The sequence below is a fragment of the Epithele typhae genome, assembly GCF_022376455.1.
Source record: "Epithele typhae strain CBS 203.58 chromosome Unknown BXZ73scaffold_22, whole genome shotgun sequence".
Classification (NCBI taxonomy): domain Eukaryota; kingdom Fungi; phylum Basidiomycota; class Agaricomycetes; order Polyporales; family Epitheliaceae; genus Epithele; species Epithele typhae.
This window is the reverse complement of record NW_025954213.1, coordinates 463,200-480,042: the sequence shown is the minus strand read 5'-3', so window position 1 is coordinate 480,042 and position 16,843 is coordinate 463,200. Positions and strand designations below refer to the sequence as shown.

Sequence of the window (16,843 nt, the reverse complement as noted above, 5' to 3'; positions counted from 1 at the left end):
GCCCCCGCATACTCGTTGGAGAATCATGCCAGACCACGCAACAATCTCTTGACCGACAGCACCCGGGGCGCATCCCCTCTCCACTCGTCTAGATTGGCGAGCTCAGCGAGGGCGTGCTCGCTCACAGGTAGCGGCCACGCCAACGGCGGAGATGACATACGGGTCCAACGCGACGCGAGTAGCACTGATCTTCCATCGGATGGGCGCTAGGCCCAGTGGTCCCCCACCGTCTTGACCCCAAGTGCGCTCTGAGCTCAACCTGAATCGCTGCCGCCGGGAGCCGCATCAGCGCGACCTCGTTCTCGGGGCCCCGCCTCCGAGACACCATTTTCCCGCCTGAACAGTACTTGAAGCTCAAGACCCCACCCATATCTAGTAAACCGACAACCGCTTACCCCACTCTCGATAGCCCCGAAAGCGTCTGGAACGGTCGCACGTACTCACTTTCATACCGGCTACGCCTGTAGCCTCCGGCGGCCGTCCGCCGCGATTCCCCGATGGCGCCAGCTCTGAGTGGCTAGAGCGCTCCCGTCGCGCGGGCGTGCGCACTGCGCGACGGGGGTGGCGCCGCCGGGCGGGCGTGCGCGACAGGGCGGGCGGCGGGCGTGCGTACGCGACGGGGGTGCGGACTGGTGGTTGGGCCGCTCGGGGTCCGCAGGCTAGGCGCAAGGGGCGGGCCGCGGGTGTCGCCGACGGTCGTCCAGAAAGCCCGGCTGGTCGGCTTGTTTGGTTGACGGGCGGAGTCCGGGCAGAGGCTCTCGCGCTGGGGGCCCGGGGGAAGACGGGCGTCAGGGAGGAGGCGGCCTCTCGAAAGGGTTCAATGAGCGGGAGGTGCGCGCGCGAGAGGGGCCCGGGGCGCGCGGCGGTACCGAAATCGAGCGCCGAGCCGCGCGTCCGCAGTTGCGCACAGGCACGATCGTCCTGCGGCGGAGCGTGCAGAACTGCGCAGAAGAAGTTTGAAGGAGCTTCCTTGGGTCGTCGGATCGCCCACTGTGTGGTCGTGTATGGCTGATGGACGGGTCGAGGAGAAGACCCTGCTGACGAGGGCTTGGGCATGATGTAAGTACGTCGAGGGCGCCGGTACTTAGAGTACCTCAGTTCGAATCCTCGATGGGGATATGATACACACTGGGAATATGTACATGATGCTCTACTGTGCACCACTCCAGCGTAGCATCCCCACGGACGCCTAGCGCGTCCGTGTATCTTGGGTACTGGACTCCGATGACAAGGACTACCGCGCGATAAAAAAGCAATAAAACAAATCCACAGCCCGCGGAACATGACCTCGTACACCGCATCCAATGCCCATCCCAATCCAAAAGCAGGCTCGCGCGCGCGCCTACCAGTCGTCGCCCGCGGTCTTGCGCTCGTGCGCGTCGTCGGCGCGCTCGATGACGGTGCGCGAGATCCCGATCTCGACGTCCACGACGGGCGCGCCGACGCCGCCCTTCGGGTTCGGGAGCGCGCGGCGCGCGTGCGACAGCCCGCCGCCGCTGCCCGCGCCGCCGCCGCTCCCGCCGCTGCCGTTCGCGGCGAAGTCGGAGAGCGCGACGACGCCGCCGCGGCCGGAGCGCTCGCGGAGCTGCTCGCGGCTGTTCAGTCTGTGGGTGCGCGCGCGTGTGTGTGGGGTCAGCGTCTGGCTCGGACGAGGGGAGGGGAGGAGGCAGGGCCGTGCCCGAGGAGAGCGGGGTCGGCAGAGGTGGTGGCGGTGGGGGAGCGAGGCGAGCCTCGAGGGGCGGGGGCGGGGGTCGGGAGGAGGGACGACTGCGGGTACGTACAGCGCGAGGAATGAGTTGACGTAGCCTGGCGCGGGCGGCAAACGCGGGGGTCAGCCGACGGGGAGGCGGCAAGGCGGATGCAATGCACGCACATTTGCCGAGCAGCCAGAAGAACGCGATCCAGATGAGGTTCGTCGGCATCGCGAGGAACTGGCGCGGGGCGCGTTAGGGCCCGGGTTTCAGGACGGGCGTCGGGCGGAGCACTCACCGTGATCACGCAGGCGGAGGCGATGATGCTATTCATCGACGTCCGGTGGTGGTGAGCGGGGGAGTGGGCATGATGATGACGGGGAGAGGAGCACACCTGGTCGTGAGACCACTGTTCACGCTGTACACCATCAGCGCGGTAACGATGGAGTCCGTCCTGTCAGACCGGAGGGTAAGCCTGCGGAGTGCTGCCGACGGGGTGTGCGGCGACTGCGTACCTGCTGAGACCAGTGCGCTTCCTGTAGAGGTAGTAGCACATAGATCCCGCGATGAGGATGTCGGCGACTGCAGGCGCGACAAGACCCAGAACGATGACCGGCTAACACAAACTGAGGATGATGTGGTCCATAGGAGATAACACGGGGACGTACCTTGAGAGTAGTGAACTTGGAGAAGTGGCCGAGAGTGAAACTGGAGGGGAACGGGTCAGCTCCGATGTCCCACTCAGGGCTCTGAGGGGAAACCTCACGCTTTGACGGTGAAGACTGAGAGTGGTGAACACCATGAGCGGATACCACAAATGGGTGGACATGATAACTCACCGAGACCCGTGCCTGCAGATGCGTCGAAGCCGACTCGTTTACAATGTTACCCCTCATGCGCGAGCCAAGTGAACTCACTGATATGGATCAAAGCCAGAATGACCTGGGAGATAGCGAAACTGCGTTGAGAAACGCAGTCCGAGTGAAAACCAACGAGGAGAAACTCACGACCGTGCCGGCGAGGATCCAGTTCTTGCTCACTACGTGGGAAGGTGAGGGAGAAGAAGCCAGGAATAAGGGTTGTTACGCACTGATGTAGAGGCGTCGTGCGAAGAAGCTTCGAAGCTGGTTAGACCGATCGGTCTCACGGTCCGCGGTTCGCACTCACCACTCGACGACGACGGCAATGACAGTCTGGTGCGACGCGGGTGAGGTGCGGAATAATTTTGGACGGTGCGCGGGAACTCACGTTGGCCTCTACTTGCAACTGCGGGAGAGGTCAGGTCAGACGATTAAGAAAAGATGACGGAACTCACGTCCAGACTCCTGGGAAAGGCAGGTGCAAACATGAGACTGTGATCGAACGTACTAGACGGCCTGCTGCGTACCACACGGTGTTGTCGAGGTTGGCGACGTTGCCGAAGTTGGTCACGAGATACCTAGAGGTTGGTTAGACGGAGATCGGAGCGGGGAGGGGTGCGAGACCGACCAGTAGACGGCATGGAGACAGAGGACGACATGGAGAGTGTCCAAGGTGGTGAGGAAGATGACCTGTAAAGCACGACAGTGAGGAAAGAACGGGCAGATGGGAGATCGCAGGACGTACGAGGCCCTTGATGTACCACCGGTCGTTTGCGTAGTTCCTGAAACGCGGCCATCTAAGACAGAGCGCCGGGGCTGAGGACGAGGATCGCGCACCTGAAGTAGAAGAAGCTGGGAGGTGCTCCGGGTTGAGCGCACGGAGGTCAGCTCGATGAACGGGGCACGTACGTCTGCAACAACGTAATTCCGAAAAGGCTGGCGGCGGACGAGAATGAGCACACGCCAAGGCGGAGGGAGGGGGGAACACTGACGTCGACTCAACGACCAAGGAAACGAGCGTGGCGCCGGAAGTTTCGTCGAGGAGACCCATCGTTCGCTAGTCGTCGGTGCTGTCGCGGGGATGTCGAGGGAGGAGCCGACGGGTAGGCGTGCACCGACATCGGAGCGCTTTCGCTGGGTACTTATGGTACCAGGGCACCGTCTTCTGCGTGACGCTGATGGACTGGAGCAGGACCCCGACATTCCACCCAAATGCCCGATCCCAGATTTTGAAAAAGGGCGGAGAAGGTCCTGACCCCGTTTTGGCTGGGCTCGGCCGTCCGTAGGCTGATTGGGTCGGTCGGAGGTGCGGTGGCCACCGCTCGATGGGGTGTGGACGGCGAGACGGTTTCGTCGCTCGATCCTTCTGGGACGCGATCGGTCCCGACGCCTCCGAGGCAGTGCCGCTTCAGGTCGCTGGCTCGCGTTCGTGTGGCTGCCGGCGACGTCCACGGAGAGGCGGACGCGACGCTCCGCGTCCTCCGCACCGGCACCGCGCTCCGCCCGCCCGCTATCGACCCCGCGAAATCGTGGTCAATGAGGGATTCCATGGGTGAGATCTCGGGGTCCTGCCCGAGCGTTCGTTACGACATCCCGGCGTTGTTCCTTTAGCTCCGGCCTCGTCCTTGCCCAAGTCTGGGCGGTACATCAGCGAATCCCAGGGAATCGCCGACCACCTGATCTCCGATGTCGCCCAAAAAGATCTGCCTTCTCCAAACACGATGCCCACGTGTTCGCCACAGACGCCTCCCCGAGCCGACGGCGGTCAATGTTTCCATCAGGGATCCGTACAACATATGACCGATGATTGTCGCCCGTTGCAGCGCATATGTTACGCCTGGGGGACTTGGGGAGCCGCAAAGCGTTTCACGATAGCGGAGGATATGTAACGCCAGTCAGCAGATGTTCGGCAAGCCGTCAATGCCTGAACATCGAAAGCGCCAGATGAGCTCGCCAAGACGTGGGTCGTCATCAGCATTGCCCGCACAGATTGTACTGCATCCGTGAGTAGGGGCAAATTCGTACTTTCGAAGCTGATGGCGCGCTCGTTCAGCGGCCGCCACGACCTGCATTAAAACGACGCCTATCAGCGCTCCAGCTCCAGCGCAGATTAGTGGTAACTGGTCAACCGGTCAAGTTTGCCGACAACAGAAAGATGGATGGAAGTTTGGAGGACGAACCAGGTCTCGTCGCCCGGATGTCGCTGTCCCTAGCCCTGGGCGTACATATGTCGCTGCGAGGATTCCAGGGTGCAGCTTTGATCAAGCATCCTCGTGCCAGATGCCGGCTGTCGGACACCGGACTGCCTGCGATCTCTCGAAGCGCAAGCTCTGAAATAGCACAGCTCCAAATATGAATGGCGGTTTCGTGCCTCGTCTTCCCCGCGCGCGTGGTGCGCTCGACCCCCAACAAAAGAAGGAGCTGCTGTGGTCACCAAAGCGCACTGCCGGCCGGGCCCGTATGGGGCGCGATGGACTGCCTCGGAAGCGAGCAGAAGCATGCGGAGGTGCGTAGCAGTGGCCGCGGACTCCAAAGTCCAGTCGTGGCGAGGCCCTCCCCGCGCATCCCCATCCCCCCTCCGCACTGCCCACGCCCCCGCACTCCAACCCAAGTCCGCCGAGCACCGAGAAGCCTCGACGCGCACTGCTCGCGGACGACAGCCATTGGCCACGCTGTCGCGCGCGAGTTGTCCAAGCGATTGAGATGGCGGAGAACTCATGACGGACGCCCGCACCGAGCGCTCGGAGGGAAGTCCGAAGAAGAGATGGAGAGAGAAAGACGAAGCGAACGGGAGTCCGTGCGTGAGTCCGTACGCCAAAGGTGCCGGTCGTGCCGAACCTTTCTCACACAGTACGTTGTAGTCTATTGAATCTCCCGGCACGATGGAGGCTTCGCTGTTCGCAGCGCCCAAAATCGAGCCCGTCAACCTCCATGACCTAAAAATGAGTTACACTACATCTCTACCTAGCACCCACCCATCGTCGCACTGAGCACTCGCCACCCTCCGCACCGGGCCCTCAATCGCTGACCTGTTCCTTCCCCACTCGGCGCCCCCAAACACGTCTCCCTCCCCTCCCCTCCCTCCGAGTCCCCGCTCGCCGACCTTTCCGTCCACCTCGCCTCGCTCCCACATCCCCGCTTTCGCGCCCACGGCAGACACACAACTCATTGTCGCACTTACGTATTTGTTCACATCATGATAACGCACACAATCCGCACAATACCGCACAAATTCAACATCACAGCGCCCCTCCCTCTCCGCCGCGGTACTGACCTGCGCAACGCCGTGTGATCAGCGCGAGCGCGACGACGCCGTGCGCCGCAGGGGGGTCCGGAGGAGGTCGCGAAGAGGGGGGAGCCGCCGTTCGACATGGAGGTCGAGCAGGACTGCAGAACGGGCTGGTTTGCCTCCGCGGGAGGCCGGGGTCCCGGCGACGCGCGATGGAGGCGTATCTGTTCGCGCATGTTTCGGCTATGTTTACCACGTCTCGGGTGGCTCGATCGGCTGCCGCTAGTCGTTGTTTGGCGTACGCGCCACGATCGCAGTGTAAACTAAAGCAGCCAGGCCGGGCGCGATCGTCCGGAAGCGAAATGACACCCAAGCGCCGCGTGGTGGCGCGACCAGATATTCACGCATCGTTTCTTACCTGCCCTCAAGCCCAAGTCAAGTGCACATGACAGACTCGACTTTACGTGGAAACATAAGGCGTCGTGTCGCGAGCGAGAAGGTACCAATTGATTGCCAAACGGACCGTACATATAGCTGATGTTCGAGAGCTACAACTGGTACTCCACAGGACATAAGACATTGCTCCCGAAGCGGAGGGGTATCCACGAGGCAACGAGACACGCCATATCATACACAGGCAGGTCGGAATCAGCCGCTCAGACAGGCGACACCGACGACACCGACGTCGCGTCTTCCCTCGACAGGACGTGCGTGCGCCCCTGCGCTCCGTGATCACGTCCATCCGGGCAGCCGTGCTCTGCAACGCGTCGCGTCAGCCACCCGCACCCACACCAGAGGCTGCAGCGGACCGAGCCGACGCACCGTCCGGGACGACTGCGGATAGTTAGCCTCAACGAAGTCCGTCACCGTCTCGATCTGGACGGAGACGCCGTCGAGCCGAGTGCGCGCCGGGGACTGCCGTTCGAGCAGTCGTGCGAAACGGGGGGGCGTGAGCGTGAGCGTCGAAGGCGCGTTGCGATGGGGCTGGGCAGGGGCGTGCTCACCCGGTGCACGTTTTTGTGGGGCAGATCGGGGTAGGACCCGTGTTGGGCCGAGTGCGGGCTGGCGGCGAAGTCGCTGAGCTGGACCGCGCCGGTGCCGAACTTGTCGCGCAGCCCTTCGCGGCTGTTCAGGCTGGAAACACGCGCCCATGATCAACGTTAGGCTTCGTGGGACGGGCGAAGGAAGACGCACAGCGCCAAGAAGGAGTTAACGTAGCCTGTGCAGCGAACCCGTGGGTCAGCGTGAGAGCGCCGAAAGGAGCGCAGTCGGACTTACATTTGCCCATGATCCAGAAAAAGCTCAACCAGACGAAGTTCGTGGGCATTGCTGCGAACTACACGGCAATCAACGATGAGATCACAAGAGACGGGTGCTTCGCACTCACAGTAACGACGCAAATAGTCGCTATGACGCTGTGCAAGGCAGTTCGTCAGTGGGAGTCGCCATGAGGTAATTGAGCGATTGGATCACCTCGTCGTCAAACCGCTGTTGATACTGTACACCATGAGTGTTGTGACAACGGAGTCCGTCCTGTCCAGCCGTCGATCAGCTTCGAGGATCTCAATGATTTGGTGGGCGCGTACTTTTTCAGGCCCGTGCGCTTGCTGTACAAGTAGTAGCACATCGCGACAGCGATGAGGATGTCGGACGCCGCGGCCGATCCGAGCCCAACACATGTCACCCACTGGCACACACGCGCCGCTTGAGTACTGTGCACAATTTCCACGAGAATATGACATACCGTTAAGTTGGCGAACTTTGAGAAGCGACCCAGGATGAAGCTGTCATCAGATAGTCAGTCAGCTAACATGCAGTCACACCAACCTGGAAGAAAATCGATGAGAGTCACTCACGAGTCGATGGTGAAGACTGTGGGCGAGAGAAGAAAGTCAGACTGCGGAGTAGACTCATGAGTCGAAGAAGACTCTCACCAACACCCAGGCCTGTGAGTATAGATGAACCGGCTCGTTTAGATGCCGTTCGCCATGAGACAAGCGCTCGGCACTCACCGAAATGAACGGAAGCCAAAATGATCTGCGTGACTCCGTCAATCCCTCGAGAACAGCAGGTGGAGCACTCAGGCAGGGAAGAAGACTCACGATTATCCCCGTGATGAACCGGTTCTGGCTCACTGTGGAAAGAAAGGCATAGTCGGTGAGAACACGGGGGACGTTTATCAGAGGATTACCCACTCATCCACACGCGGCGTGCGAAGAACCTGCGCTCGAAGGAAACGCGGTCAGCCGCAATGACCTCAAAGCCGAGTCTGCTGACTTACCATTCAACAATCAAACCGATGAGACCCTAGTGAGATACAGAGAGTGAGCAACGACGAGGCCCCCGAATACATGCGAGAACTCACGTTACAGTCTGTTTGTAGCTACCGTGCGACCGTGAGACCCAGCAACGATAACAGAGTTAGTAAAACCTACAGCCATACTCCTGAATTAGGCACAGAAGACATTAGATCTCATCCAAAGTGCTCCAAAGGGCCCGCATGCTGCCGCTACTGACCATGTGGTCACATCGAGGTTGTCGGTATTGGTAAAATTGGTCACGAGATACCTGTGCGATTATGAGGCTGGGTATTCTCAAGTGAATGGTATGATACTGACCAGTATATTGTCCGAGTACACAGCGTGACATGGAGAGTATCTAACAGCCTGCCTACGCAGTGAGGCCTCCGACCCGGAGCACGGCGTGGTAGGTACTCACGTCAGAATGATAACCTGTGTAACAATGGTGTGAGGTTGAGAAATATTGGGAATACACAGAGAGACAACGTACGAGAGACTTGGTGAACCGGGTGTCGTCGGAGTAGTTCCTGACAAGGACAGGCCATTTGTGCGGGAACAAGACGTCAAGTGTGTATGGAACGCACCTGAAGTAGCTGAAGCTACGTCCATCGAGTCGATATATGAGCACACTGCACGACTGCTAGAATATCTCATACACACGTCTGTAGTAGAGTTATGCCATAGAGGCTGAGCAGTCGTCAGCAATAACATGCATGCCAAAGGCAAAGCAACTCACCAAGCGCCTACCACCAGTCCTATGAGCGCCGCCCCGAACGTGCTATCAATCGACCCCATTCCGTGAGCGTGGCGGGAACGCTGACTAGTAGGAACAAACGAGAGGACGGCGGCGAAGAGATAGAGGCTCGCGCCCCCCTCGTCCGCCAAGCGTCCGCGCTATTATACCCCACGTCCCAACTTCTGGTGCCATTCCCCGGGAATGCGCCATAACCCATCGGCACGCGCCGCGCCTATCGGGAGAAATTTTCGCAGGGACGAGCCCGCCACGGTCGTACTTTCGCCGGCGCAGTTCTGTGGATGAAGGTTGCAGGCCCAGGGTCTCCTGTCTTCAATTATGCCGTCAAGACCAGCGGCGCGGACGTATAGAGCCCACCGAATACACGCCAGGACGGAGGCAGTTGCTGCGCCAGTTCCAGAGAGATCTCCCGCGTGGGCGAAGAAGCTCGGCGGAAGTGTGCTGGAGTTTGTACGTGGGAGCAGGACGTTCCGGAGGCGCCACTTAGTCGGAATGGGTCACCCCTAGGAGTAGGCTGACCGTATCGTGAGAATGAGACGCGACTTTCTGAATCGTGTGCTCACCTGCAATATCCGTTCTCTACATGGGAGTTTGCAGCATGATCCGTGTTTCGAGGGCTTGGGCAGGAAAGCAGCATGTCCGGGATACATAGTAAAGTTGGAGCGATTGTGAGTGCACATTGTCTGAAGACAGCAGACCGTGACCGGCTTCTGAGTGACGGATATTATCAGGGCGGGCTCTGCACTCAATCCAGTACTGACGCGTGACAAAGACGCCTTTAGATGTCAGAATAACTACTCACCTGATCAACTCAATCGTAATCGTAATCGTGCTAAAATGCGGTTGTAAGTTGGTTTTGGAAACCTGCACTGTGCGTTCAAACTCCATGCAGCGAAAGCATCGCGTTTCATCAACTCTGTCCCCTGCCCGTGCACACGGGATCCAGGAATGAGGCCTGAGGGGCGGCGGAAGAGCGGATGAGAGAGGACTGAACTCACGGCCGTCAAATCCTACCTCTCCCTTGTCCGTGGCGGCGGAGACGCTGTGCGACGGAACTTAAAGGGGGTGGCAACCTTCTAACGATCTCCGACGGCCCAACGGTCGCTGTGAACGTTTGCGAACTTACTCGTCTCTCTCACTGTCGGTCGTCGGAGACGGAGGCGAGCAGTGTGCCGGCACATGCCCGCCCGGAGCAAATGCGGGGGGAAGTCTTCCGAAGCACCGATGTCTGTACGTACGAACGTGATCCACCGCCCAATCTCCCTCTGATATTCCTCCTCCGCGATCTGTCATGCCGGCGGATGGCTATTGAGGCGGCTTTGCTCAAGCTTTGCTGACCTCCGAGCTGGAACGCTGATGCAATGATGGCATGTCATGCGCAAGCTTCTTGAGACGATGAAGAAGATGGAGCCAGTAGATGGCGTGCAGCTGCTTGCCTGGCTGGCAGGAAGTAGGCGGAGAAGGCAAGGGCATTGCAGCTAAGCGCCGTTGCCACACTGCGGGCAGACGCACAGAACGCGTGACGTCACCACGGGACTTTAATAAGTACTGGCTTTGAGATTCTTCCACAGCAACTCCCGAAGATATTTCTGGGCTCAAAGGATGCCCCGCCTCTGCCGCCCATCGGATCGTTCCGAGCGCGCATCTTCAAAGCTTCAAGGGCGAACCCACTTACTGAGTTCCATGTGCTGCAGAGCCGCAGCCCCGTTTTGCTCGACTGCGCGAGGTACAAAAGCTGGTAGCGCTGCGGGAACGGAATTGACCTGTTGCAGCGCCTGGAAGCATACCAGGTCCTCAATGCATTCATCACCAAGAACGATAGCGCGTTCACGTTTACGGACGCACCGTCATAGTAGCGGGGCGCGCGAAAACATACGCGTTAGTCGGAGAGAAGGCGAGCGGACAGCACACGAACGACGTGGAAAGACCGCCTGTTGGCTTGTACAGTTGGGCCGCACAGTCGGCGGGTGTCCCAGCATTTCGGACGAGAACACATGTGCGAAGCTGGCATGCCAAGCGATAGCAAGTGAGCATGAGACTCCGAGGATAACATCGTGAGCATGCCCCGAGGTGAGGATGGCAGTACTACACAACACTAATGTACTTAGACGACGAGACGACGCCGAATGGCTCTCACGGCAGGAGGAGCCACTCCGCGAGGAGGATAGGGAAGTTGGGCGTGCCCACGCCGGTGACGGGGTCCCAACCAGGCTTCGCCGAGAAACCGACAGTGCCGCACCCAGGGTTCGTCCCGTTCTTGATATCGTTGAACGCCCACTTGAACGCCTTCGAGTAAATCTGCACACCCCCGCCGTCAGCCGCCTCTATCGGCGTCAGAAGCAAACGTAAAAACACGCACGGTGGGGTTGATGAACCCGATCGGCTTCTTCCCGACCGCCAGCCGCGCGTCGTTCACCGCGGAGAGGATCGCGGCCATGACGGGCGAGGACGCGGAGGTGCCGTACACGAGGAAGAAGTCGCCCTGGACGGCGACGACGTAGTTCGCGCCGTTCGCGGACAGGTCCGGGTACGCGCGCGAGCCCGTCGCGTTCCACAGCTCCGTCGAGTACGGCGGCGGGTACTTGGTCAGGTAGCCGCTCACCGCGTCCTTCTGCCAGCTCGGCATCGCGAAGACGTTCGAGAAGCCACCGCCGGAGTAGATCACCTGTTCGCACGCGCTCTCGGGGTCCGTCACGGACGCACCAGGGTTCACCTGCGTCGCGCCGACCGAGGTCACGTACGGGCACGTCCCGGGGAAGGAGGGCGAGAAGCGTGTGCCGTCGTAGGAGGGCGCGCCGGTGTCGTCGAGGCAGACGTCGCCGTAGCCCCCGACGCCGTAGTCGCCAGAGGAGTAGAGCATGGTGACACCCATGAGCCCGAGCTTGGCGTACTCGGCGCACTGGCGCTCCATGTAAGCGGGAGTGAGATCGACTTCGTCGTAGGAGTAGGAGGTCGAGATCACGTGGGCGGGGGAGACGGTCCCACAGTCCTCGGGGCCTGGGTAGGGTGAGCAGGTAGAAGAGAGGCGGACGGACGAGGACATACCTTTGTAGCCGCCGTCGTAGGGGTCAGGATAAACACCATCCTGGGTCGGGTCGTCACCACCCTCAAAGGTACAGAAAGAGCCGTCGAGGGCGTCAAGGAAGTTGTTGAACGAAGCACCTGTTCATGCATCATGATGTATGTGAGCTGTGAAGTCATTGACGGAAGATGCCCACACATACCTTGGACCTCGTCGCCAACCTGGTACAAAGTGACTTTCTGGGACTTTCCGACAAGCGACATCGCGTATTGCAGATCCAGGTTGGACTCGCCGTTGTAACCGAATCCAGAGCCACCCACGTCGATGGTTCCTATGGATGTCGACCCGTCAGCCAAAGAGCATGAAGAAACCTCTGCTCCTTACCGCCGTCGATGCTATCCATAACAGGGCGCTGGCCGACTTGAGATTTCGAAAAGTTGGTGAAGAACATGTCTAAATCCGACGGAACGTAGGCTTGAGGTGTGTATTCCACTAGGGGAATAGTGTCAGCGATGCTTCGACGCAATGGTCGAGCAGACTGTCTATACCGATTCCGATGGAATTCTTGCTCGCTGCAAGCGGTTCATAAAGGAACCCATAGAGCGCGCGAATGCAGTCCGGCGTGATCTGCGTGTCACACTGCTCGAGCTCATGGAAGATATCCTGTCGCGAATGCCAGAGTCAGCGCGTCCACAAGACCCCACATCTTCCAAAGCACCCACGCTGATCGTCCCAGTGGTCTTGGGCGAGACCGGGCCAAAGCCCGGCTGGCCGACCTGGGACGCCTTGGACGCCTTGTCCCGCCTGTGCACCACTGGCTCGCTCCCGGGGCCTTCGCATCGAAGTGCAGGGTCGGGAGCACGAGGTCCACGTGCGCGGCGACGTCCTCCGGGAGGTGGTAGCGCCCCTCGCACGCGAGCTGCTCGCGCCCGTCCGCGTGCCGGTACACGAAGTACTCCGTCCCGAGCAGCGCCTCGGCCTCCGCGACGCTCACGTCCGCCTCGACCCAGCCACCGCTCCGGCTGAGGCGCGCGCCCGCGACACCGGCGTCCGCGAGCCACGCACGCACGGTGGCGGCGGCCTCGGGCGTGGGGCGGAAGGTCTCGGCGACGCGGGCGGGGCTCCAGTGGGCGCCGTAGTCGGGCGAGGAGGGGTGGGAGACGGTGAGGAGGGCGGCCTCGAGGGTGGCGAGGTTGGGTTGGGCGAGCGCGATGCGCAGGGGGAGGGGGTGGCGGCGTCGGCGCGGGCGACGGGGGCCCAGCCGCGTGGAGGGGCGGCGCGCGACTCGTGTGCGACTCGGGGGGAGGAGGGGGAGGCCGCGAGCGCGGAGGCTGCGAGCGCGAGAGCGACGAGGACGCGGTTGGAGAGCAACATGGTGAACGCCTCAGGTTTGGGGATCCGTCGTCGAGGGCGGCGGCGAGAGCCAGGGATCGCGAGGGCATGACGTTCCAGTACACCAGATTTTATGGTGGTACCAGGGCATCCGGCGGGGCTGCCGCGGGGAAGAACCTGATGCATGGCACGTGGGGACAATCAGAACGGCGCACTACAATCGGAGATACCGACGGCAGATGCATGCGTCCTTGCCGCCACGCCCGTCACGCCGGTAAGCACAGTGGCGGGGCGGCATGGGTCAATGGTCATCATCACGTATGGACGAGGGCGACCGGCGCACGAGGGTCCGATAAGCATGGTCTGTATACGATGTCGGAGCTCTAATGGAAGTCTGTGAACAAATTAAAATCGTCATGTGAGTCAAAGGTGAGCATGCAACATGGCGAGTGAACAGGGGACACACAGGTGCCGGCGAGGAGGGCGTCTGGAGCTGGCCGTGCTTGCTGTCACTAGTCTCGGCTTCCATACTTGCGCGGTGCGGTTGGTGGCCATTTTGGAGAGCCGCATTAACATCGCAAGACTAAGTCGAGGCAGAGGTGAAGCCACACGCAACGGCGAAAAGTGACCATGGTGGAAAATTGGGAGGAGCAAGCCACACGCAGCCCATGGACACAATCAATCAGCTCTGGACGGTGGCCCTCGCGAGCCTCATGGTGGTGTTGTTCGCCGTTCATCCGCCTGATAGCGGCGCGCAAACTATAAATAACCTCTACGATAGCTACACGGGTTCGTCGACTTGTAGCTATATGAGTTTGCAATGAGGCGTAATTTGTGTCGAATCAAGGAACGATACCAAGTTAGTGGTGTGATGCGGAGGAGACCGCGTGTCTTGAAGGATCGTGGTGAATGAAATCTTGTGATATAGTCCCTGAATAATCAAGTCGCGTGAGAGGATCAGGACACCGAAATGCGTTGGACAATGCCAGACTCCATGTTCAGGGTGCGGCATGTTGGAGGCGCCATTAAGTTCCGCGATGCGCGAGTGCTCAGAAGGAGCACTACGAGCCGAACGAAGTGCAAGTCTTGCGGGGCACCTAGAAGACACTGCTACTGGGAGGCGGGACGAGTTGACGGGATGATAATGAGAAGGAGTGAAGCCCCATGTCGACGATCCCCTCCCTGAACTCCACGGTCTCGGGTCTTTCTTCTTCTAAAGAAGGGATGGGGAGGGATGTGAGAGAGAGGAAGAGGCGCTTGGAAACGCGGGGCAGGGCTGGAGTGCGGAGAGAACGTGAAGAATTTACAGAGGTCCGGTGAACCTAGTATGAGAGCGTACTGCAGGGGGAGGCGCGTTGCAAGTTTTCCGGAAGGCGAAAGTCGCCTCAGCAACGGAATGCTAGTGAGCTTGATTGAACACGCCGACACAACGCCGAACGAGTGCGTATACATAGTCACGTACTTTGCCGTTCTCTTTACTCACCCTCGCAATATGCGCATGGATATAAATACAAATTTGTGATGGGTGCGGGGGGCCAAGGTGCTGTAGCAAGCAGAACGTTCGCACTTCATCGGAGTCCGACTCTTTGGATCGCCTGAACGATCTCACCTGACGCCTCTCCCTTTACCTCCAGACCGTGGACGAGACTGAGGGAACGCCCCATTAACTTGTAGAGCGTCCATGTCACGAGTTGGGCAACGCTGAGAAGGTAAAGGTGGTGGAGGCGCAACAACAGGGACTAGGGCGCCTTTTGGAGTTAATTACTTCAAGTGATGCTGAAGCGCTCAACGCCTCGTGTGTCTTCGACTGCGATGTGCGCTTATACATCGCTCGTCTCTCTAGATGACCTTCTCGCCTTCCTGTCTGGCTCTCGCTCATCATGCTCCGATCCTTCGGCTTGCTCTCTTGAAAATAAGGGAAAGATGCGCTCAGTACTCAACATGGGACTTGCGTCCCGCAGCCTCTTGTTTCCGGCCGGGAACCTCTGGAGTTTCGACATCATTCCCACTTGTTGTGACGGCGGACACAACATGCTGGATCGCGGACGGCTCTACAGTATCGATTCCCTCGCTGCGCTGACGCGCGTATATGGACCATCGGCCGGGGAAGAACGCATATCAATCTTATCGCTCGGCAGAACGTACACATGACCGTTGAGAGGGCCGCACGCTCTCGCCCAATAAAGCCCGGCCTCGTCCCCTCCCGCTGTCCCTTGTCTCTCTCCCGACGACCACAAAGCGGACCGCGCCTGAGGACAAGCTCAAGCCAGCTCCGAGGACGAAGCAGTAGTCACGTTCACTATCGCTCTACTTCGGTCCTCCTGCTGACGAGCCGCGCACGAGCCGACACACGACGAACATGCTTTCTACCACCATGCAGCTCGTCGCCTTCGTCTTCGCCCTCGCCGTATCCGTCTTCGCAACGCCGTTGACCATCACCCCCCGTGATGTTGTGGCCCCACCCATAATAGTCCCGACGGCGCAGACGATGTGGACGGTCGGGGAGAAGGAGACTGTAACCTGGTGGGTCTCGGTCCAGTCCCGCTGTCTGAGCGACTCCAACACTGGCCTCGATGCAGGGACACGTCAGTCCTGGAGGGCGTGACCCCATCCAACCCGAACGGGACGCTCCTCCTGGGTACCTTCGTCGATGGCCAGGAACATCTTATGGGTGGTGCGTCCCTGTTCAACCATAGCGTACCTCCGCGTGCCTTACACCTCCCCCGCACTGCGCAGAATCGCCGCTCGCCACGGACTTTTCTCTGTTCGACGGAAATGTTACTCTGACCGTGCCCTCGGTGGCCCCCGGCAAGGATTACATCGTCTGTCGTACGTCCCTTTCTTTTATATTTATATACCCATGCCCCATGCCCATACGTGCTGCCCGTAGTGATAGGAGACTCGGGGAATATCAGCCCCGCGTTCACGATTCTCGGCGCGGGAAGCTCTTCGGGCGCCGCGACAGCCATCGCCACCAGCTCGAACTCGCTCCCGCCCGTCAGCACCACCAACCCCACCACAAGCGCGAGCCTGCCGCCAAGTGTCATCCAGACCACGGACGCGTCCACTACGACCTCAGTCTCGGCCTCCATGACCACGGCCACGAGCCCTGTCTCCGGGAGCACAACGTCAAGCGCAACCGTCTCAAGTTCGGGCTCATCACACTCGACTAGTTCGAGCGCATCTACGACCAACACAGCCGGAGGCTCTGCGCAGACCGCGTCTGCGGCCCTCGGTCTCGCGCCCGCGCGCCTATGGAGTGTGCTCTGTGCAGGACTTTTTGTTATGTGGGTACTATAAGCACCTGCTCCATTCACGACCATTCGGATACCGAGGTCTGAAATCAGCTTCGGTCCATTTGCTCAACGACTTCACGGACTATTCATACGCTCTTGGACGATGTACATTAGTCTTTGGATCAAGCTTTGCATTACTTTCGCTTCTATCCCGCCTTGCTCCGTTGTCGCGAAGTCTCAGTCTGCTGGCATCTAGGTACGGTGTACGGTCAGCTGAAAAGTGTGTTTCGAACGCGTAAAAGTCATCGAGAGCATGGTGGTTGACGGCTTTTGCCGTGTGACTTGATGGATAGCATATGTTTCTGGATGTTAGTAGCGAGCACCCTTAGCACAGGCGATCATATACTCTGTTGAATTGG

At 59.9% G+C, this 16,843-nt stretch overlaps 4 protein-coding genes across 4 annotated transcripts; 1 reads left to right on the top strand and 3 right to left on the bottom strand.

Moving 5' to 3' along the window:
• Positions 1-1,342: 1,342 nt before the first annotated feature.
• Positions 1,343-3,602, bottom strand: BXZ73DRAFT_101213 (uncharacterized protein; the record flags this gene model as incomplete). Its single annotated transcript, XM_048014825.1, has 21 exons — positions 1,343-1,604; positions 1,782-1,806; positions 1,874-1,931; positions 1,990-2,017; positions 2,086-2,145; positions 2,207-2,307; positions 2,360-2,399; positions 2,458-2,473; positions 2,531-2,542; positions 2,609-2,633; positions 2,699-2,730; positions 2,782-2,807; positions 2,859-2,884; positions 2,940-2,957; positions 3,007-3,016; positions 3,079-3,129; positions 3,180-3,241; positions 3,297-3,333; positions 3,389-3,403; positions 3,461-3,487; positions 3,544-3,602. 21 exons carry the CDS (start codon positions 3,600-3,602, stop codon positions 1,343-1,345), a joined length of 990 nt encoding a protein of 329 aa, XP_047878264.1.
• Positions 3,603-6,436: 2,834 nt separating this feature from the next.
• On the bottom strand, positions 6,437-8,875 carry BXZ73DRAFT_101212 (uncharacterized protein; the record flags this gene model as incomplete). Its single annotated transcript, XM_048014824.1, has 24 exons — positions 6,437-6,537; positions 6,590-6,695; positions 6,785-6,914; positions 6,975-6,999; positions 7,059-7,116; positions 7,168-7,195; positions 7,254-7,313; positions 7,367-7,467; positions 7,525-7,564; positions 7,637-7,652; positions 7,715-7,726; positions 7,793-7,817; positions 7,883-7,914; positions 7,976-8,001; positions 8,062-8,087; positions 8,146-8,163; positions 8,216-8,225; positions 8,298-8,348; positions 8,399-8,446; positions 8,499-8,512; positions 8,571-8,607; positions 8,665-8,679; positions 8,741-8,767; positions 8,817-8,875. 24 exons carry the CDS (start codon positions 8,873-8,875, stop codon positions 6,437-6,439), a joined length of 1,065 nt encoding a protein of 354 aa, XP_047878263.1.
• Positions 8,876-10,967: 2,092 nt separating this feature from the next.
• Positions 10,968-13,230, bottom strand: BXZ73DRAFT_89862 (subtilisin-like protein; the record flags this gene model as incomplete). The annotated part of the gene is made up of 9 exons (XM_048025418.1): positions 10,968-11,132; positions 11,194-11,831; positions 11,880-11,996; positions 12,059-12,187; positions 12,241-12,348; positions 12,405-12,519; positions 12,561-12,674; positions 12,719-13,033; positions 13,108-13,230. The coding sequence occupies 9 exons, from the start codon at positions 13,228-13,230 to the stop codon at positions 10,968-10,970; spliced, it is 1,824 nt and encodes a 607-aa protein (XP_047878262.1).
• Positions 13,231-15,562: 2,332 nt separating this feature from the next.
• Positions 15,563-16,143, top strand: BXZ73DRAFT_21330 (uncharacterized protein; the record flags this gene model as incomplete). The annotated part of the gene is made up of 4 exons (XM_048017621.1): positions 15,563-15,711; positions 15,768-15,862; positions 15,925-16,017; positions 16,079-16,143. Coding segments are annotated over 4 exons (402 nt in total), but the record flags the coding sequence as incomplete, so codon positions are not given.
• Positions 16,144-16,843: the final 700 nt, after the last annotated feature.